Below are 23,007 nucleotides of genomic sequence, written 5' to 3' on the forward strand. Positions count from 1 at the left end.
ATGGAAGCCGGTTCCAGCTATTTTCGCGCCGGTACCGACCGGTACGCATTCATACCGACTGCATACCGGTCTTGTACCGGCCCATACGCACCGGTATCATTTTGTTTTTCTTTTAATCACAGCGCGCGCTATGGATTTTAAACCATAGCGTGCGCATTGTGGTGTTAGAGCGTGTAGCCCGGGACACAACGCCCCACGCGGGGGGCAAAGCGCCCCACTCGGGTGCGGGACAGCGCTCCACTCAAGCGCGGGGCTGCAGGCCCACGCGCGGTTCCCAGTGTTGAGGATCCCCGTAAGCCACACCGCCGGGGCGGCAGGATAAGGGAGCAACTGATGGTTATGGACGAAGTTCATACACGACATCGACATCACATGGGATCCGCCCGCGTGCTAGACCTCGCCTTGTCAACCCAACGGGCACTCGGCCTAGCCTCTGGCCAAGGTCGGCCTGGCCTAAGGTCGGCTCAGCCTTCGGCAGGGCCCGAGATCGGCCTGGCCTAAGGTCGGCTCGACCTTCGGCAGGGTCTGAGGTCAGCCAGATCTGAACTAGAACTTCCGGGTCGTGCGACCCGGTCAACCGGGACACGCATCCCGTGCATCCGAGACGCGCATCCCATGCAGACCGCGTGGAACCTTCACCAGCCTTGGTCGAACCTCACTTGGCCAAGGCTCATGACTTGGAGAGCAGCCATGCCGACACCTCAGCCACTTGATCCATCCGCCCAAGGCCCTCCAAGGGCATTTATGTAATCTATGTTCGCTAGGGTTTTGGGAGAGACTATAAAAAGCCTTGTAAGGGGTGAGTTAGGGCATCTATTCAGAATTTTCACTTTATTCAGCCACTAAGGCTTTAGGGAGGCTTTGCCTCATTCTTTCGGTCCTTAGATCATTGTCTAGGATTTGAGCTAGTGTAGGATAAATCAATCCTCACTAGATTGGGCTAGAAGGATCCATTCCGGTTCCTACTAGATGATCATTTTGTATCTCTTTTTCTTGGAATAGAATCAACCAACCTTTTCCACCATTGTTCTTCTTACAAAGGCTGATTCAACCAAGGCCAAGGAAAGGGATAAGCTGCAGCCAGTAATCCCTCCTTTGGCCTTGGATTCCACGGCAACAAGGAAGCACAACCGGGCGTTACCTTCCCAAATCGGTCTGGCAGCAACTTCAAAGGCGTGCGGCACAAGGAGCAGCCGCAAGAGATCCTTGGTGTGGGGCTTGGGACCGAAAGCCCCCACCAACATTGGTGCTTTCATTGAAAGCTTCCGAAGGAGGATCTCTCTCTTCAAGTAACGCCTTAAACCCGCAACAAAATTTTAGATTTGGGGTTCGGGTTAGATAAGTGTTTATTTTTCATTGCATACCCTAGGAAGTGAGGTTAAGTACTTACTTCTATCATACTATCTTTTGAGCTTTGGGGTGTGTACATTAGAGGCTTATTATGCATACAAGTAATGTTAAAATTGCAGCATATTCGTGAGACTTATGTGAGCATTCTTTTGGAAGAGGTAAAACAAAGAGTTGAGAGACTTTTCTTGTAAGGGAAAGGGAACGGATTGATCTCTCTATATTGCTCATCATAGGGATGGTGCCAATGGGAAGGCTAATGGTAGTACTCGGCACTATTTGATCCAACTATTCGGTGTTAGGGTATATTAGGGACGGCACAAGAGGGAGGCTAATGATAGTACCTCATCTCCTTTCCCAACTACATCGAATAGGGAGTAAATAGAGCATCAAAATGTCTCTCTTGGGTTGTGAGGATTTTCTATCTTGTAAACCCTTGTTGTAATTGGAGACGATTGAGTGGTGTTCATTCAAAATTTTATATAAAGAGGAGGGTCAGATTATCCCTTGGGGGACGGCCAAAAGAGATTTGGAGTGGTGATTTGGAGAAAAGAAAAATGGAGTCCGGAGGTTTAGAGTGAAAGGGCTGGGTGAAACATGGTAGAACCCATGAAGAATAGTGAGGCCTGTTCGAAGAGGGCAATGGAAACCCTATCCAAGCTTAGAGAGGATATAAGGGATAGGGAAGAAAGAGAAAGAAAAGAGTTTATGAGAATGAGGGAAGAAAGAAGAAAAGAAGAAAGAAGAAAGGAGAAAGAAGTGAGGAAAAGGGAAGAAAAAAGAAGAGAAGACAAGATAGAGAGTTGGGGGAAAGAAAGAGAAAAAGAAAAGGAGTATAGGACTCATGGAGCCATGTTTAGGTCATATGTCTTGGCAAGACCGGGGGTGGTATGAGGAAGGAAGTGATGATGGTGATGGCCCTAGGCAAAACATAAAAAATAGGAGGGAGGACATAAAGAGAAGCGAAAGATTAGAGGGCTCAAGAGTCATGATAAAGAGGGAGAGTGATGAAGCAAGTAGTTATGCTATCCACCATAGGGAGTATGGCTATGGGAAAAGTAGGAAGAGAGAAGATAGAAGAGAGGGCCGAAGAGTTGTAGTGGAGAGAAGGCTAGAGAAGAATCGGCCGAGTGCAAGGTGGGGAAGCCATGATGGGAGAAAGGGGGAGCCTAAGGGGGAGCTCTTCCTTGCTCAAAGGCCTCTAGGCCAGAGAGAAGACATGGGGAGGAGAATGAGGCCTCTTGTTGTTGATAGTAAGGGGTTTATTGAGGGTCCACGGCCTCAAGAGTGGGAGCCGAGGGAACCAAAGTTTGACTCCCAAAATTTCTGCAGCAAGAGCCTTCCATCCTTGCAACCGAAGGCTACTCAAAGGGCAGATTTTAGGGCCCATCTTGCAACACCGAAGCCACCACAAGTTGCTGTTGCAAATGAGTATGCAGCGGCAAGTCATGAGGAGGAAGTTCAACATCTTGTGGCCATGCACGATCATGATTCTGCAGCCGCAAATTCTGCAACTGCAGAAATTTCAGCAGCTGTAGAAAATTCTGCAGCCATCACAGCCCCAATTCAAGCTGAGGTACCCCTTCAATCTTGGGCTATTTATCTTCATGATACTGAAGCACATGAGGCCCAAGTTGCTGCTGAAAAATCTGTGGGCAACAGCAGCAAAACAGAAGCTCCCACTGCCCCCAACCGAGCCTATTTGTTGGACCGGGACAACAAGGAAGAAGCTGCTGCAACTTCAGAAGTGGACAGCAACAAATCAGCATCTCCAAAGGGCGTTCAAGTGAGCTCATTTGAAGACAAGGAACGCCATGCTGAAAAAGTTTACAGCAAATCCAATGAAGCTGAAGCAAGTTTCAACGACAAGCAAGAAGATGCTGCAGCACAACCGGTAGCAGCAACTTGGGAAGAAGTTGAGCCGCATGAGACGGCCGATGCAGGAGGCCTAGATTCGGGCATAGTTGAAGGACTATGCTGGTGCCATGATTAGCAGCAGCAAGATGCTGATTTGTGACCATGAATGCAGGATCAACATGTGGGAAAAGATGGTGACACCTCGGCGGCAAAAATTCAGAAAATTGCTACGGCAATTCAAGTTCAAGCTTGTCTACCTCCCAAGTAGAGAAGTGGAGGATGCCGAGGAAGGCTATTATCGGGCACTTAAGGGTGCCAAAATTTCGATATGGAGTACAACTCGTGAAGCATCAAGGTGGAGGGATGTACAAATGTTCGACATGGAGCATGGGCCCTTCTACAACAACCATGAGGTTGATCGGTTGGAACACGACATCCAAGTAGAGCTTCCCTTGTACTCAAGGAAAAATTGGAGGAAATGGAAGTCATGGCAAGGGCTGATCTATTGGGGTAGAAAGCCAAAAGAAGAAGACACATGGGAGGCCTATGTTGATGTGCGTTGGCGGTGCCCAAACGTGATTCTTGAGGTCAAGAATATTCTCTAAGGGAGGAGTGTTGAGGACCCCCGTAAGCCACACTGCCGAGGCGGCAGGACAAGAGAGCAGCTGATGGTTATGGACGAGGTTCATCCACGACATCGGCAACACATGGGATCCACCCGCACGCCAGACCTCGCCCTGACAACCCAACGGGCACTCGGCCTGGCCTCTGGCCAAGGTCGGCATGGCCTGAGTTCGGCCTGGCCTCTGGCCGAGGTCGACTTGGCCTTCGGCAAAACCCAAGGTCAGCCTGGCCTGAGGTCGGCTCGGCCTTCGACAGGGTCCGAGGTCGACCTGACCCGGACTGTGACTCCCAGGTCGCGTGACCCGGTCAACCGGGACGCGTCCCGTGCATTCGGGACGCGCGTCCCATGCAGACGGCGTGGAACCTTCAACAGCCTTGGCCGAACCTCACTTGGCCGAGGCTCATCACTTGGAGAGCAGCCATGCCGACACCTCAGCCACTTGATCCATCCGCCCAAGGCCCTCCAAGGGCATTTATGTAATCTATGTTTACTAGGGTTTTGGGAGAGACATATAAAGCCTTGTAAGGGGTAGGTTAGGGCATCTATCCAGAATTTTCACCTTATTCAGCCACCAAGGCTTTGCAAAAGCTTTGCCTCATTCTTTCGGTCCTTAGATCATTGTCTAGGACTTGGGCCAGCGTAGGATAAATCAATCCTCACTAGATTGGGCTAGAAGGATCCATTCCAGTTCCTACTAGATGATCGTTTTGTATCTCTTTTCCTTGGAATAGAATCAACCAACCTTTTCCACCATTGTTATGGCAAAGGCTGATTCAACCAAGGCCAAGAAAAGGGATAAGCTGCAGCCAATAATCCCTCCCTTTGGCCTTGGATTCCACAGCAACAAGGAAACACAACCGGACGTTACCTTCCCAAATCGGTCCGGCAGCAACTTCAAAGGCGTGCAGCACAAGGAGCAGCCGCAAGGGATCCTTGGTGTGGGGCTTGGGACCGAGAGCCCCCACTTGAGAGTCCCAATCTGAGCCAGGCCGACCTCGGGCCCCGCCGAAGGCCGAGCCGACCTCAGCCAGAGGCCAGGTCGAGTGCCCGTTGGGTTGACGGGGCGAGGTCTGGCGTGCGGGCGAATCCCATGCAATGCCGATGTCGTGGATGAACCTCGTCCATAACCATCAGCTGCTCTCTTGTCTTGCCGCCCCGACAGTGTGGCTTACGGGGATCCTCAACACCCTGGGGCGCTGCCCCGCGTGGGTCATAAATGCCATATAGTGGCATTTAATGCCACTCTATGGCCTTTTTATCTACCCCCGTCCGCACGCAGACGCGAGCGGACGTGAACCAAAAAAAAGAGGCGCAGGAGATCGGTTCATACCGGACCAATTCCAGTACGAACTGGTCTCGAACCGGTCCGGTAGGCGACCGGTACGCCTATCGGTACCGGTTTAGCGTACCCTGGCCCTAGCAAATTGGCAAGTTATGAAACTAACTTTGCATGGAGCTACATTAATAAAAATTTTTAGTCCCCAAAAGAGAGCGGTTAGACCTTGATTACCGATAATCTATGCCATGGCATAGCTCACAAGATTCACTATAATGTGTACTAGATCAAATTCCAGATGAAAATGGTTGAAGAGTTACTTCAGTGGCTGATAAACTTTTCAAGTGACAAGCAAATGAAGGCACATTATCCACGCAAAAAATATTTCCAAGGTTGAGACCAATTCTAAGAAATGATGCTGTAAAGATCGACTACTGATCGTTGTATGTCTTACGCTTTTAGAGCATCATTCAATGCAATACGCTCACTTGGAATCCAAGCAGCATCCCATCCAGGAGGTACCCGAGACATTGCAGTTTTGATCCCTCTTAATGGATAAATATCAGCAACCTGTATAAACAATTTATCATAAAAAAATCCACAGCAATTAATGCATTATAGGTAGTGCCAAAAAAGACCAAAAGTTGTAAATCAAGAAAAAAATTATTAACGCTCACTGGCCAGTCAGAACCAAAAGCCAACAATGCATCACCAGCTAAGAGTGAGTCAAATAAATATGATTCCTTTCGTGCTCTGAAAGCCCCTAGCTTCTTTTCAGCAGAATCAGCATCATCTAAGAGATGATCTGGCTGTCACCAAGGAGTAACCATTTAAGTAAATAAAGTAGACTTTAAAAGATGAATTTAAGAAGGGGAGTATATTTGTATGTGTGTATGTGTGTGTGTGTGTGTGTGTTGTTTGTGTGTGTGTGTGTAACATGCTCGGAGCATATTTAGTAAGTTCAACATAAGAAATGTAAGATGCAGAAAACTGTGTCTTGAAAAATATTTTACATCATTTTCCTTTTTCCTTTTCTGAGAGAGAAAGGAAGGGAGACCCACTTGGTATATTAAATTACCCAAGTCTGAGTACTGTGGAGTACACAACCCAAGACACAAAGCAGATGCGTGTGACAACTCAGACAATGCCAATTTCAGAAGTACATCATGATATTTGCTTTAAAGTAAATGAGAAGTTTCTCAGTATACAAAGAAAAATCATTTCAACAAAGTAATTGTTTATAACCTAGAATTGCAACGGTCCAGCCACATTGGTCAGCCATGTACTTTTAAACATGCCAGACATGCATGCATACTCGTATGACCATGTGAAGGCTTAGATGAACATGATTGGAGGGACCAACATGAACCATCCTGATGTAAAGCATGTATACTTATCATACTTCATCATGAGCATGTTATCAAACACTGTAAGTCATTCAAGGCATTGGATTTTCCAATTTGAGCATGGATAGAAGTCATAGAACTAAGATTCAAGATTTTTGCAGAATCTGGGAGGAAAGGACCTTAAACTCTTATTAAAAAATCCAATAGATCGAAGCAGAACAAAAAGATTGTTATCAAACAAATGGCAAAAGATCATTATGAAAGAGTTGATGCCCTACAAGCCAATCGCAATATGTATTGCGAAAGATTTTTTCTTTTGATTTGTCCAAATCATGTACATGACATTTAAATATGAATAAAGGCGTTATGTTTTATCATATGCTGTTGATTATATTTATGATAAACTCCTTAGATTAGGGCAATGGTTTTAAGACTATGATGAGATCATACTAGTGAGACTTAAAATTCTAAAATCCTAATCTTAAATATTCCCAGTCATTGGTACATTGAGTCGGGGATCAATGATTACCGGAAAGACTGGCATGTCTTATGTATGCTCGATGCATAGGATGATTGATCTCACAATCATTTGTGTGGAGACACTAATACAAAGATGTGGGTGCTCATTAGAGGAATGAGTTCACTGAATTGACCTACAAAGAGAAATCTTATGAAGTCTTACTTACATGTCAAAAGATAATTCTCTTAGTGGGAGTTGTGCAACTGATCCTATGACCTGAGATCACCATGGTATCTTGTGCACATGAACCCATATTTTGGTTTACACTCATTCATGACAATAAGTTATGTACGAGGTCTTCTGGATATGGTGAATTGTGTACGAAGATTATGAGTAGGTCAACAAGGAATTAATCACTTCTAGTAAGAGAAGATATCATCCTATTTATTCTAATCATATGATAATTCAGGAAGCCTTTGATCAAAGCAGAATGAAAATTAGAAAGAGTTTCTAATGTTTCATTATTTGAATTATCATTAAAAGATTGAGAAAAATATGAATATGAAATTGAGTTTGACATATATTCATACTCATATACATATTTGGGATGCAGTTTAATTAAAGGATTGAATTGCATGGTAACTTGCCACTGAAGGGTATTTTTGGTATTTCCACCAAATTTCATATTTTTCGGGTAGACATGACACGTTGCTAGACGTCAATCTTGTTTTATAGTTTTGATCAAATTAAAGAGTTTAATTCGATCACCAATTAAAAAGGATTCTAATTGTTAAATTCGGGTTCGCGCAGTTTGGACTTAAATCGATTAGAAGAGTTCTAATCAAGTTGGGTCAACTCGCACTCACACCTATTGCTGGCTAAGTATGAAACCCAATGGGTCACACACAAGGAAACTTATCAAGGGTCTAATTGGATTAGATCATGTTTGCAAGATAAACATCCTAGCAGGTGTTGCAAACCTTAGCTCCTGATTCGAATTGGATTCGAATCTGATTCTTAATTGATCTAATTTGATTAGATCATATTCTAATATGGGTTAGCCAAGAGTTGGCACCTAATTGGCTTGGTTTGAGTCTAATTGGATTAGATTTAATAAATCATTCAATCTAGACCGTTAGATCTTGATCTACCGTTGGATGAAGACATAATGGAGAGTTGGTTTAAACCAATTGGATTGGGTTAGAGGATGGCTACCATAATTGACCATTGAATCTTAATCCCACCATTGGATGAAGACATAATGGGTCAAGTGAATGGCGCCTTGCATTGGAGCCCTTGGATCATCATCATGAAAGATCAAGAGGTGAGGCGTGATGGACATGTGATTAGCATGTGATGTTGACTTGGTCAAAATATGGCACCACATGAAAGGACATATCATTTGATACACCTCCTCACTTGATCTGCACCTCCTCTTATTTGATATGGCCCTTTAGATGATGCCCTTTCATGAGAGGATGTGTGGATGGGATGCATCCCTTGGAGATGCATCCCTACACCTATTATAAATAGGTTAGCACTCCATGATTTTCATCATTCCAATTCCACCCCACTCCTCTCTTCTTTCTTTCTTACATTAGTTTCTTTCTTTCTAGCATTGCTTCTAGTGTGTCCTAAGCCAAGACAAGGTGGTCTTCTTTAGGACAAAAGGATTAGAAGTGATTTTAGAAGGCTAAAGGAAAATAGAAAGGAAGAAAAGCAAGCCATTAGAGTTCTTTAGAAGAATTCTGCATTAAGGATCAAAAGTCTTTGGAGCTAAAGTCTTGATCAAGTTTTCGTATGGATCACCATTGGAGGGCGGACACTTGGACGCCTCGTGGAGATTGTACACTTTGGATTAGCGTTTGAGGTATTATACTAATTCTGCATTTATTTTATATCATTTGATTGTAATCATTAAGGTGATCTAGGCTTAAAAGGGTTTCATGCATAGGGACTTTATTAAGAAATTTTAAAATCCCTAGCTTCCGTTGCGCATTATAACATGCTAAAACCCTGCAGTGGTATCAGAGCCATCCTTAATTGGTTCAATCAAATAATAATGCATGATGTATGATTATTAATTTACTATGAGATAGTAATGTCATATGCTTAATGAAATGCTGAAATATATGATTCATATATGATATGTTATGTAATAAAAGATCATGATATGAAATTTTTCATATGAAAATATGTTGAAGCATATTAATTAAATTGCTTATGATTTATACATGCTATGAGATAGCCATGATGCATAATAGTTTATTTTAGATATGTTAAATATATGTTACAATTAAAGAATGTGCTAGAGACTAGTAAGCCCTCAATAAAAATTATATTAAGTCATAGTGTTGAAAAACTTTGAGCTAACCCATTCTAGAACAATTAATCTAATTGGTGTCTAAGGAAAGCACTAAAGGTGGTTACTTAATTAGGACCTTACTCTCTGAGTAAGGGGAGCCTCCCACCTGCTTACCTGGCCAATTGTTTGATTGCCTATTATGGATAAGCTTAATATTGATATAACACTATTGATAGCCTTCCTTCATGCCTCGATATTATTATGTCAAGATCCATGCTAGTTTGTTGTGCTAACACAAGACTTGCAATGGGGACTGATGTTATACTGTCTTGGTGCATTAAGTTGCTTATAGCATATTTTAATATATTGCCTTGTTGTGCAACCACAAGGGCAATATTATTCGAATATGACTATATGGAAATGAAGGGTTTGACTTAACTAAAATATTATTGTTTGTTGTGCTAACACAAGGCAATAAGTATTTTAAGAGGACAAAATAAAGTTGAGAATTGCATGAGATGCAATTGGAAAGAGTTTCCTACCTTTGAACTCATAAGAGTTTGTTGTGTAAACACAAGGCTTTTTATGATGAATTAGGATCTCAACCCTACTAAGAAAAATTATATTTTCACGTTTATCATAGGAGAGGGCTATGATATTCGATAAAAATAGTAGGAGACAAATTAGATTAAAGTCCTTATCTAGTTGCAAACATGTCATCATGATTGGTCTGGTTATATTAGTTTTGTTCTTGCATATGTAAAATTATTATATGGCTTCTTCACTTTTACTAAGAGGCATCTTAGATGCCAACAAGTTGACCGGACCAAACTATGTGGACTGGTTGAGGAATTTAAAGATAGTACTCACTCAGGAGAAAATTTCCTATATACTTGAAACCCCTGATCTTGGAGATCTAGGGGATGATGCTACAGAAGAGGAGATTGCCACACATAAGATGTGAAAAAATGACAGTGTGACTGCCAAATGTATCATACTTGCCTCTATGAGCAATGAATTACAGAGGCAACATAAAAGCATGGACACTCAATCCATACTTCTCAATTTAAAAGAGTTGTATGGAGAACAAAGCAGGACTGCTAGGTATGAGATATCTAAGCAGTTGTTCCGTGCTAGAATGAATGAAGGAACTCCAGTGCAAAACCATGTTCTTATGGTTATAGACTTGATCACCAGATTAAGTCAATTAGGTTTTGCTATGGATAGTGAGCTCAGTCAGGATTTGATCCTGCAATCACTGCCTGATTCATTCTCTCAGTTTGTTGTGAACTTTCACATGAACAAGCTGAACACCTCCCTGCCCGAGCTGTTAAATATGCTCAAAACAGCTGAAGGGCATATTAAGAAGGATAAAGGTCCACTCCTTCTTATAAATAGCACCTCTATGAGGAAATCGAGAAATAAGGATTCTAAGAAACGATTGAACCCCAAGAGTAGCATCAAAAAGAAAAAAGGAAAGAAAAACTCCGGATCAAGTACCTGTTTTCATTGCGGCAAAGCTGGCCACTGAAAAAGGAATTGCAAGAGTTTTCTTGCAAGTATGAAGACCGATGCAAGAGTTGCATCAAAAGGTATGTTTATGTTACATGCCAACTTGTCATTAAGTTCTTCAAATTCAAATTCATGGGTATTGGATACCGACTGTGGTTTTCACATTTGCAAATCTTTGCATGGACTACAGAAAATTAAAATTTTGAAGAAAGGTGACTTCGAGCTATATGGCGCTGGAGGAGAGTCCATCCAAGCTGAAGCTGTTGGAACCTACAACTTGGAATTGCCTTCGGGAAAGCTCCTACAATTAGAAGATTGTTATTATATGCCCAAAATTATTAGAAATGTAATTTCCATTCCTTTGTTGTTAAAGAAAGGTTTTGAAATTAATGGAAAGGGCAATGGTTGCTCTATTTATTTTTCTAATAAGCATCTTTGTAATGGCATTATGGAAAATGGTCTTCTAGTTTTATTACTTAATGACAATGTCTTTCATATTAATAAAAGCAATAAAAGAAAGAGAGAGGAAGTGAATAATACCCTCCTTTGGCATTGCCGACTTGGTCACATAAGTGAATCAAGAATCAACAAGTTATACAAAGAAGAGTTCTTTGATCCTTATGATTATGAATCATTAGGAACTTGTGAATCTTGTCTTATGGGAAAAATGACCAAGTCTCCATTCACTGGACATGGAGAAAGAGCAAGTGAGTTATTAGGACTTATACATACAGATGTATGTGGTCCTATGACAACTCCAGCTAGAGGTGGATACTCTTACTTCATCACATTCACTGATGATTTATCAAGGTTCGGATTTGTGTATCTTATGAAACATAAATCCGAAGCCTTTGATAAGTTTAAAGAGTATCAAAGTATGGTTGAAAAACAAACCGGAAAGTGTATTAAAATCCTTCGATCTGATCGAGGAGGTGAATACCTTTCTAGTGAATTTTTAAATCATCTTAAAGAAAAGGGTATTCTCTCTGAATGGACACCTCCGTATACGCCACAACTAAATGGTGTAGCTGAACGGAGGAATCGTACTTTATTAGATATGGTAAGGTCCATGATGTGCTTTACAGATCTTCCTATTTCCTTCTGGGGTTATGCCTTAGAAACTGCTACATATGTGCTAAACAGGATACCTTCAAAATTTGTATCTAGTACTCCATATGAGATATGGAGAGGTAGAAAGCCCAATCTTAAATATTTTAAAATATGGGGCTGCCAAGCATATGTCAAAAAAAATTTTGGACATAAGCTAAGTGCTAGATCAGATAAATGTACATTTATAGGTTATTCCAAAGAAAGTATTGGATATCTCTTCTATCACCCTACTGAACAAAAGATATTTGTTAGTAGGCATGCCACTTTCTTAGAAAAAGAATTTATCTTAGAAAAGGGCAGTGAAAGAAGAATTGAACTTAATGAAGTTCAAGACCTACAAATAGAAACACAAGAAATTCTTCAACTAGATGTACCCATTGATCAAGTACAACCACAACACACATCTCCTCTCCAAAGGTCAGATAGAGTGCGAAATGCACCTAAGAGGTATGGGTTTATCATTGAGAATGATGAAGCCCACATCGTCGAAAATGATGATCCTCTGACCTATTCGGAAGCTATCATAAGTAATGACTCTAACAAATGGTTAGAAGCTATGAAATCCGAAATAGACTCTATGTATACCAACCAAGTATGGACTTTGGTTGATGCACCAGAAGGTGTAAACCCTATAGGTTGCAAATGGGTCTATAAGAAGAAGATTGGAGCAGATGGCCAAGTAGAAACCTACAAGGCTAGATTGGTGGCAAAAGGTTTCAGGCAAAAGCAAGGAATTGACTATGATGAAACTTTTTCACCAGTTGCCATGCTTAAATTTATTCGGATTTTGCTTGCAATAGCTGCATACTATGATTATGAAATTTGGCAGATGGATGTCAAAACCGCCTTCCTTAATGGTTATCTTGAGGAAGAGGTTTACATGATACAGCCAGAAGGATTTGTCTCAAGTGGAAGAGCAAATCAAGTATGCAAGCTTAAGAGATCCATTTATGGATTAAAGCAAGCATCGAGGAGTTGGAACATCCGTTTTGATACAACAGTCAAAGAGTTTGGTTTTATCAAAAATATGGATGAACCATGTGTGTACAAGAAGACTAGTGGGAGTACCGTTGTCTTCTTAATATTGTATGTAGATGACATACTAATCATTGGAAATGATATTCCAATGTTACAATCGGTCAAGACTTGGCTATCAAAAAGTTTTTCCATGAAAGACTTGGGAGAAGCATCCTATATACTTGGTATAAAGATCTATAGGGATAGATCTAAAAGGATGCTAGGCTTGTCCCAGTCTAAGTACATAGATCGTGTGCTGAAAAGATTCAGCATGGAAGGAAGTAAAAGAGGTTACTTACCTATGAGTCATGGCATACGTCTCTCTAAGAAGATGTCTCCTAAGACATCTGAAGAGAGGAATAGAATGAATTCTATTCCCTATGCTTCGGCAGTAGGATCAATTATGTATCCTATGCTATGTACTAGGCCTGATGTTGCTTATGCCTTAGGCATAACAAGCAGATTCCAGGCTGATCCAGGAGAAAATCATTGGATAGCTGTGAAAAATATTCTTAAGTACTTAAGAAGGACTAAAGATATTTTTCTAGTTTATGGAGGATCTGAGTTGAAACTAGAAGGATTTTCTGATTCTAGTTTTCAATCAGATCCAGATGATAGCAAGTCCACTTCAGGGTATGTCTTTACCCTAAATGGTGGTGCAGTGAGCTAGAAGAGTTCCAAGCAGCAAACTGTAGCTGACTCAACTACTGAGGCAGAATACATCGCTGTAAGTGAAGCCGCTAAGGAAGCTGTCTGGATGAAGAAGTTCATCGCTGAGTTGGGAGTAGTTCCTGAGATTGCTGGACCAGTTTCAGTTTATTGTGACAACACTGGAGCTGTTGCTCAAGCAAAGGAACCAAGATCTCATCACAAATCCAAGCACATTCTAAGACGCTTCCACCTCGTTCGAGAGATCGTCGAGAGACAAGACATAGTTATTGAACGAGTAGACACAAAGAACAACTTAGCAGACCCGTTCACTAAAGCTCTACCACAACAGCAGTTCGATCGCCACCTCGATTGTATGGGGATAAAATATAAGAGCGATTGGCTTTAGTGCAAGTGGGAGATTGAAAGAGTAAATGCCCTACAAGCCAATCGCAATATGTATTGCGAAAGATTTTTTCTTTTGATTTGTCCAAATCATGTACATGACATTTAAATATGAATAAAGGCGTTATGTTTTATCATATGCTGTTGATTATATTTATGATAAACTCCTTAGATTAGGGCAATGGTTTTAAGACTATGATGAGATCATACTAGTGAGACTTAAAATTCTAAAATCCTAATCTTAAATATTCCCAGTCATTGGTACATTGAGTCGGAGATCAATGATTACCGGAAAGACTGGCATGTCTTATGTATGCTCGATGCATAGGATGATTGATCTCACAATCATTTGTGTGGAGACACTAATACAAAGATGTGGGTGCTCATTAGAGGAATGAGTTCACTGAATTGACCTACAAAGAGAAATCTTATGAAGTCTTACTTACATGTCAAAAGATAATTCTCTTAGTGGGAGTTGTGCAACTGATCCTATGACCTGAGATCACCATGGTATCTTGTACACATGAACCCATATTTTGGTTTACACTCATTCATGACAATAAGTTATGTACGAGGTCTTCTGGATATGGTGAATTGTGTACGAAGATTATGAGTAGGTCAACAAGGAATTAATCACTTCTAGTAAGAGAAGATAGCATCCTATTTATTCTAATCATATGATAATTCAGGAAGCCTTTGATCAAAGCAGAATGAAAATTAGAAAGAGTTTCTAATGTTTCATTATTTGAATTATCATTAAAAGATTGAGAAAAATATGAATATGAAATTGAGTTTGACATATATTCATACTCATATACATATTTGGGATGCAGTTTGATTAAAGGATTGAATTGCATGGTAACTTGCCACTGAAGGGTATTTTTGGTATTTCCACCAAATTCCATATTTTTCGGGTAGACATGACACGTTGCTAGACGTCAATCTTGTTTTATAGGTTTGATCAAATTAAAGAGTTTAATTCGATCACCAATTAAAAAGGATTCTAATTGTTAAGTTCGGGTTCGCGCAGTTTGGACTTAAATCGATTAGAAGAGTTCTAATCAAGTTGGGTCAACTCGCACTCACACCTATTGCTGGCTAAGTATGGAACCCAATGGGTCACACACAAAAAAACTTATCAAGGGTCTAATTGGATTAGATCATGTTTGCAAGATAAACATCCTAGCAGGTGTTGCAAACCTTAGCTCTTGATTCGAATTGGATTCGAATCTGATTCTTAATTGATCTAATTTGATTAGATCATATTCTAATATGGGTTAGCCAAGAGTTGGCACCTAATTGGCTTGGTTTGAGTCTAATTGGATTAGATTTAATAAATCATTCAATCTAGACCGTTAGATCTTGATCTACCGTTGGATGAAGACATAATGGAGAGTTGGTTTAACCCAATTGGATTGGGTTAGAGGATGGCTACCATAATTGACCATTGAATCTTAATCCCACCATTGGATGAAGACATAATGGGTCAAGTGAATGGCGCCTTGCATTGGAGCCCTTGGATCATCATCATGAAAGATCAAGAGGTGAGGCGTGATGGACATGTGATTAGCATGTGATGTTGACTTGGTCAAAATATGGCACCACATGAAAGGACATATCATTTGATACACCTCCTCACTTGATCTGCACCTCCTCTTATTTGATATGGCCCTTTAGATGATGCCCTTTCATGAGAGGATGTGTGGATGGGATGCATCCCTTGGAGATGCATCCCTACACCTATTATAAATAGGTTAGCACTCCATGGTTTTCATCATTCCAATTCCACCCCACTCCTCTCTTCTTTCTTTCTTACATTAGTTTCTTTCTTTCTAGCATTGCTTCTAGTGTGTCCTAAGCCAAGACAAGGTGGTCTTCTTTAGGACAAAAGGATTAGAAGTGATTTTAGAAGGCTAAAGGAAAATAGAAAGGAAGAAAAGCAAGCCATTAGAGTTCTTTAGAAGAATTCTGCATTAAGGATCAAAAGTCTTTGGAGCTAAAGTCTTGATCAAGTTTTCGTATGGATCACCATTGGAGGGCGGACACTTGGACGCCTCGTGGAGATTGTACACTTTGGATTAGCGTTTGAGGTATTATACTAATTCTGCATTTATTTTATATCATTTGATTGTAATCATTAAGGTGATCTAGGCTTAAAAGGGTTTCATGCATAGGGACTTTATTAAGAAATTTTAAAATCCCTAGCTTCTGTTGCGCATTATAACATGCTAAAATCCTGCACATTAGTACACTTTTTGGTGCAAAATTCTGTTAAGTTGGTAAAAAAGTAAATCTGAGCATTAAAAAATAGCTCAATTCCCACTAGAAAGAACTTAAACTAACCTGGGGGAGAAGGTTTCCTAAGCATAGTAGTGCGTATAATTTAGCATCCTTGCTTACCTTCTTGTGTCTGTCACTGCCAGTCAATATACTGGAGCATCAGCATGATATGTGAACTATGCTAGGTAGCAGTGATTTTCTTATCTAGTCAATAAAGACACATTATTTGCATATACCATGTGTCTTCCCTTATCAGTGGCTGGTTCATGTTCAAGTGGAAAGGGACATTGTCTTATGTCTGAACCCTAGTGTAGCCTTCCATGATAGAAAACTTATTAATATTGAGACAACTATCCTTCCAACTGGTATTCCATGTTAGTCTTTTATAATCTCAATGAAAACTTTTGAGTATGCCCTTCTCCTCTGAATGCCCACAAAATTATTCCCATCATACTCTTTGGCTTTCTGTAAGCCAATAAAAACAATATGTAGATTCTTCCTTTCCTGCAAAGAATATCATCATTTTCCTAAGAACACACACACCTTGACATATATCCAGTATTTTTCTTGCATAACTTACACAATAGTTTCCCATAACTTAAAAGTCTGTGAGGTGATTTGTTGGTGAAGTGGGCATAATTTTAAACAAAACTTTCCTCTGATAAATTAGGACAAAACTCTTCAAAACAACATGATCCTTATATTTTAATCGAAGCAGATATTGGCATAAGAAAAGCCAAGTTGATCTTATAACTAGGCCAAAAACAGCAAAAGAGAGAGATGAAATGGATAATAACAGGGAAACAAAATAATCAACTACTACTTTACCTGCACAGATGCAATAACCTTTTGTTGACCAAAACGGGTTGTTGCTCCTTGAGCCAGATGCTGGGCATGTTCAATCTGAAATTTGGCTAGTCCTATTAAATACTTTATCAGGCTATGAAATACCGATATGTAAAAGTGCCTTTTTCAACCATTGGTAAGAATTCACTAAAACAAAATTGATATCGCTGAAGAAAAAGTACCCTAAATCTGCGATCCCTCATTCCATTAAAAGATGCCACTGAATCAAACATATCTAGCACCATGTCATTTGCTTTGTCTCCAATGGCATGAATTGCAACCTTAGAAACATTTACGAAACCTTGAAACATTAGACATATATTATAATTATTAAAAAAAGTGAAATAACAAGAAACTTCCACAAAAATGAAACTACCTGAAGTCCAGATTTGTCTGATTCTAGTGTCGCATTGAGAAGCCAATCTATATCCGTTACTTGCAAACCATAATTATCGGGATCATCCTCGTAAGGCTACAGAACCTCATTAAGATTTCTTTTGTTAGATAAATCATGCACAAACATCAGATCAAAATCTCATTTATTGCACAAAAATGGTAGAAAAAACAAATCATTTTTCATTAAATAAAAACAGAAAGTGAAAAATCAGAATATTAAGTTATTTAAAATCAAACAAGAAATCAATTGCAGAATTAATTTGATCATCCTACCAAACCACATTATCAGTCTACAGGAAATGCAAAGTTGAACAGTGTTATTTGGATTAACAACTATGTCAATCTAATTACAACCGATTGCACTACCTTATTCCATTAAAGCATGTCAAAGAGAAATAAATTTCCATTATCTCTTTCTGAGTAATATTTTCATTATAAACTGCACTACAACAGTTGTTTTCAATAAAATCAAAGAAAACAGTAAAAAAGCACAAGAGCGCATAGGCTATATTCTGACAATGTAACCCTAAAAAGGGTTGAATTAGATATTTCAATATTAACAAAAAATATAATGAACAATAGACCAATCTAGGTCCAGTTGGATTCCCAACTGCTTTGGTAATTTAAGATTGCACATTCTTCTTTCGTGCCAAATGTTGAGTAGACAAGCCAACTTGTTGCATCTCATGATCAATGATGATATTTATTTGCATCGGCAACATTTCCACATATAAGGCTGGCTAAAATATATAGTACCTCAGTTTGCTGTTGGAACATCACAAACTTAATTACCCGATAAGCCTAAAACTTTTCTCCTGGATCTATTGATCTGCGTCATCAATGGTATCATCATAAAGAATAGCATAGGTTTGATTGTTATACATGTTGCTTTGGATGAGAATCTCTCTCTACCCTGGTGAATGAAGAAATATTTGTAAAGCCAATCCATATAGATAGGATAATGTTTGTCAGATACTGTCATGGCGAATTTAGGGAAAAATCTCCAAAGCAAAGCAAACTACATTCTTATCAGGAAATGTTCTCGTACAAGTTACAATTTTGTTTCGCACAATCAATTATTAATCTAAAACCTACAGCCTCCTAAAAGTATATGCACCATAGTTACAGAAAGTTTCTTGTTCTAAGTTTTCCATTTTATAACCATGTCAGTCTTTTCAATTTGTTGCTGTGCAAAATCATATAATATAAGCAACCAGCTAAGTTTAGCTTAGGCTTTAGTTCTGTAAGGCGATCAACCCAGGATTACCATACCATGTCAAGTCGGTCATATTTACGGACGCTATAGAAGATAGAACCAGAGGCCATGCCAGTGTGTGCTGATTATGCAACAGCAAAAACCAATATAAACCAGCAACAGACCAGTACACATACAGAGCAGTATGGTGAAAAACCCTCCATCTTACTAAGAATATCTAAAATTGTTTCACACATCCAAAGAACTCTTCAAAATATCCTCACGTATCAAGTTGGTTGACAATAATTCAGTCGTTCACGAATTTCATGATTTATCCAGAAAATGCACCCTGGCTTACAAATTAATAATGTCACCCATTGTTTAGGGAGGAGCCTTGCCATCTTATAACGTTCTTGTTTCTCCCACATTTATTTTCATATTTTTATATATAACAGAAAAAAAAAGAAAAAAACAGAAAAAAAGAGCCTCTTTGTGATTTAATTGATCAAAGATTTCTAATAATTTATGCATGGGAAACTGTTATTTTGTTTACACTGAGAACTCAAACAGAAATGATAAATGGCAAATCTGTAATTTGTTTGTGTTGAATTAAGTGAGTTCCTCATATTTGGAATTTGGAAAGCCAACATAGATGGGGCAGCTATGTATGTGATATGGCATTGATGCAACATAAAGTTACTAGTATCATCTTCATATTCATGAAGGGTGAGCTTAGAAATATGAATTCAAAAAAAGCCTTGAATCAGTGCATTGTACATAATGTAGAAACAGTAAAATAACATTGTAGATTGCCTCTGTAGAGTCTGTACAGCTCGTGATGTGAGATACAGCATTTTTCTCTAGTCTTTACCAGAAATAGCATGTATATTGGACTGTTACCAACAATGACATCCAGAAGAATCGAAGTGCATAAACAGTGCAAGTATTACAGACCTCATAGAATAGTGCACTGTTGGAACCTAAAGACCCATCAGCAAAAGCTTTGACACCACCCAAATATATCCATTGACTTAAAGCTCTACCCTTTTCTTGGAAAAGATCCTAAAAGAGTCAACAATTGGATCAAAAAGTTAGTATAATGCTACAATATGTGTGTACATAGTGAGAGAGAGAGATTGCAAATAAATGTCAACTCTTCAACAAAGGATTTAAGGATTTGAAATCAATGATAGGCCATTCAATTCAGATATCCACACCATTGATCATGATGTGTGCCACTAAAAGTGCCAAGAAACTGTAATTTAAATAGTTCGGTTGCCTCCTATCTATGCATCAAATGGGTGTAAAAATGAATGGCAGTATGGTACCAATTGCACATTAAAATAGGTTATGAGGCATATAATTGAAAATCCATATGGTTGATTATGATCCCTGCATCTTAAATGATATAAATTGAAATTCAACAGGATTCATTGCTTAATTCATAACAAAACTAACATCTCATGCCACTAAAGCCTTTACTTTTGCGTGCACTTAATACATAAGTTGAACACCTCAAAAACATCTCACTTTTGGTTCCTAGGTATTGTTAGCAGCCTACGTCATGATCAACACTATAGATCTCCAATTTAGAGGCCCATCATTAAATTTTGGGCCATTGGTTCTTTTACAAAGATTCAATATTTAGTCTAGTGCATGTATTTACTAGATTAGAGACCAAATCCAGTCAAGTCAAATTCGATGATGGCCATTCCAAATGCAGATCTAATATTTTGAATATGACCTACTTTCTCTAAACTGACTACTACCTCTAAACTGGCTACAGACCAAATTTATTTGTTTTGGAGGTCCAAATATAACAACGTAAATAACACAATATAATGTTTTGATTTGATTCATTGCAAGGTACGCGGAACCGACCAAAACGACATAGCAGTTGGAACCGGTACCGAACCGGTTCAACCAAAAAAAGAAAAAAAAAAAAAACGACCGGACGCACGTGCATTAAATGCCACTCTGTGGCATTAAAAGCCCACATGGGGCAGCGTATGGGCTCGCTGCCCCGCGCGGCGAGCCCGCGCAAAGAATCGCGCATGCGCGTTTCGCACCGCGTGGAACGTGCGCGGGTGCAAGTTAGGGACGCGTTTCCTCACTCGCACCCGCGCGAGCGCGCTACCCCGCATGCGAGCGCTATTCCCCCGGCCTCTCTCTCTCTCTCTCTTTTCTTTTCTTTTTTATTCCGTTCTCCTTTACTTCTTCCCAAGCCTCTCTTTTCTTCCCCCCTCTCCTCCTCTCTTCACCTGTATTTCCCCCCTTCTCCCGAGAGTAAGAGAGGTCTTCTTCCTCGCGAGGTGCTCGGAAGGAAGAAAGAGGCCCGGTAGCGCAAGAGAGGCCTTCTTCCCCTCTCTCCTCCTCTCTTCTCCTCTCTTCCCTCCTTCTTCCCGCGAGTACCGATTCGCACCGGTACGGGCAAGGAACCGTTCAGTTCCGACCCCAAAGGAGTCAGAACAAAATTCCATAGCAGTACCGTAACGGTGGAGGCCAGTACCAGTACGGTACAGGCTGAACCGGTCGGTTCCGAATTCATTCTTTAGATGTATTTATTAGAATTGAAATATGATTTAGATGTATTTAATATGTCTAGATCCAAGATCAACATTTCTGACTTTCAATTTCTATAGCATATGATGCACTTTGGGACCCTCTCTGTTTGTACCTTCAACATTAAAATGGCTTACTATATAGGCAAAAAGTCTCCAGACATCTGATTTTAGTTTGAAGACAGTTTTCATGTAGCAAATCACATTCAACAGTTTGGATCTTTGTTTATATATCAAGGCACTCTATGAAAATACATATGCTCCATGAATGTTATACATGAAAACATGCATGCCATTTCTGGAGGTTCATGTTCATTGAAATAAAAGTCCTCTTTTTGCTGCCATATGCTGCATTTATGTTTACAGGCTACATCGGCCATATTTCCGTTTGAATTTGGGCATTTGATTAGCTTGCCGTTATGCACTTAACCAACCACTTACTAAAGGCATACTAGTCATTTTTTCCCCTAATTAATGGTTGGCCCCCTTGTTACAAGGGACCATGCAGCATCCCCTTCCTCTTCTCATGTCTCTCTCTCCATCTTTCACATCATTAATCTACTCTTCCTTCTTCATCTTCTGTTATACCACTGTTCTTTTTTGTCTAATACTAACACAAGGTATTACAGCAAGTCTAGGTTTTATCCTTTGTTTAGATTATGTCTTTCTAAAATCAAGGAAACCATGAGGAAGGGACCTCAAGTTAGGGAAAGGAATCCTTTGTCCAGCTGTATTTTTAAAAAAAAGAGTAAGATCCATGTGAATATCACATGTTTGTTGGCAATTGTAGACATCATTGTTCTATTGAATCATGTAATTCCATTGGAAAGAGGGACATCAGGAACCAGTACTGTCATCCACATACAAAATTTCATCTCATGGCTCCTAGATTATGGTAAAGATTTTTCACCTTTCTTTTATTGTTAAATCATTAATACTGGTGTTTGTTGTCCAGAAATGCAGTGATCAGCATGTTAAGATTTAGCTAGTGACCTATTAGAGGCCTCTTATTAATTGGATATCCTTAAAGTGTTTGATTTAACAAACTCAGTCATGCTCTATTTGACTTTAAATGTACTGTAACTCATGTCAATAACTCACTGTTTATCAAGAAGGCCTCCTAGCTCATCCTCACATTGCTTACAGGGTGTACATATGTATGTGTGTGTATATGTATGTATATGATTCAGTTTAGACGTTAAAATAAATAGCCAAAATTTAAAATTGCTCTGGTTAACAACTAGAACTATTCTAATTTATGCCCCAGAACAAAATTGAAATTATAACAATTAATTACCAAGCTCAGCCAGAATAAAGCATAGGGCTTCGTTATGTCATTAAGGAAACAAAAAATGGATATTCAAAAAAAAGAACTATTTATTACCATATTGTAAGTAAATAATTAATGAGTCTTTTTTGCCCTCATTTTTTCAGTCCGTGACCAGAAATTATTTTCTCTTCAATAGATGTTGGAATTCAGTTAGGGGAACAAAGAGAATGGATAAATCTTCATGACAGACACTTACAACTACTTGAGACCATGTCTGCATAGGAAAGAATAAGCAAACTCTGATCAGCATTTTTCCAGCAGAATCAGCCCATTTGTAAACATCTGCATCCACATGGATGTCATAATGCATCAGCACACCATGCTTTCAAAGCCACATATGGACAGCTCCTCCTAAACAGCAAATTCATTCAAACTCGAGTATGTATTTTTCAGGATGAGTAGGGATAGCCTCCTCGCAGAAGGGTACTTTACCTCGAAAGAGGTATGGGGAAGCATTTCATATGCTTCCAACTTGAAACACAATACCCAAC

General features: G+C 39.7%; 1 protein-coding gene across 3 annotated transcripts in view; it reads right to left on the reverse strand.

Moving 5' to 3' along the window:
- LAF3 (Amidohydrolase family) overlaps nucleotides 1-23,007 on the reverse strand; it is a 54,985-nt gene that overhangs the window by 17,907 nt on the left and 14,071 nt on the right. For 2 of the 3 annotated variants that reach the window (XM_008783787.5, XM_088713539.2), the window contains exons 8-14: nucleotides 22,713-22,798; nucleotides 19,580-19,687; nucleotides 17,411-17,506; nucleotides 17,217-17,315; nucleotides 17,017-17,091; nucleotides 5,783-5,914; nucleotides 5,560-5,675 (exon numbers count right to left, since the gene is read on the reverse strand). In XM_008783787.5, coding sequence (XP_008782009.2) covers nucleotides 5,560-5,675; nucleotides 5,783-5,914; nucleotides 17,017-17,091; nucleotides 17,217-17,315; nucleotides 17,411-17,506; nucleotides 19,580-19,687; nucleotides 22,713-22,798 — 712 coding nt within the window. The remainder of the gene's footprint in view (nucleotides 1-5,559; nucleotides 5,676-5,782; nucleotides 5,915-17,016; nucleotides 17,092-17,216; nucleotides 17,316-17,410; nucleotides 17,507-19,579; nucleotides 19,688-22,712; nucleotides 22,799-23,007) is intronic. The other variant, XM_088713540.2, reaches the window with a different exon arrangement.

This window comes from Phoenix dactylifera, chromosome 17, assembly GCF_051530095.1.
Source record: "Phoenix dactylifera cultivar Ajwa chromosome 17, Ajwa_hap1_PhDact_Kaust_v1.1, whole genome shotgun sequence".
Taxonomy (NCBI): Eukaryota; Viridiplantae; Streptophyta; class Magnoliopsida; order Arecales; family Arecaceae; genus Phoenix; species Phoenix dactylifera.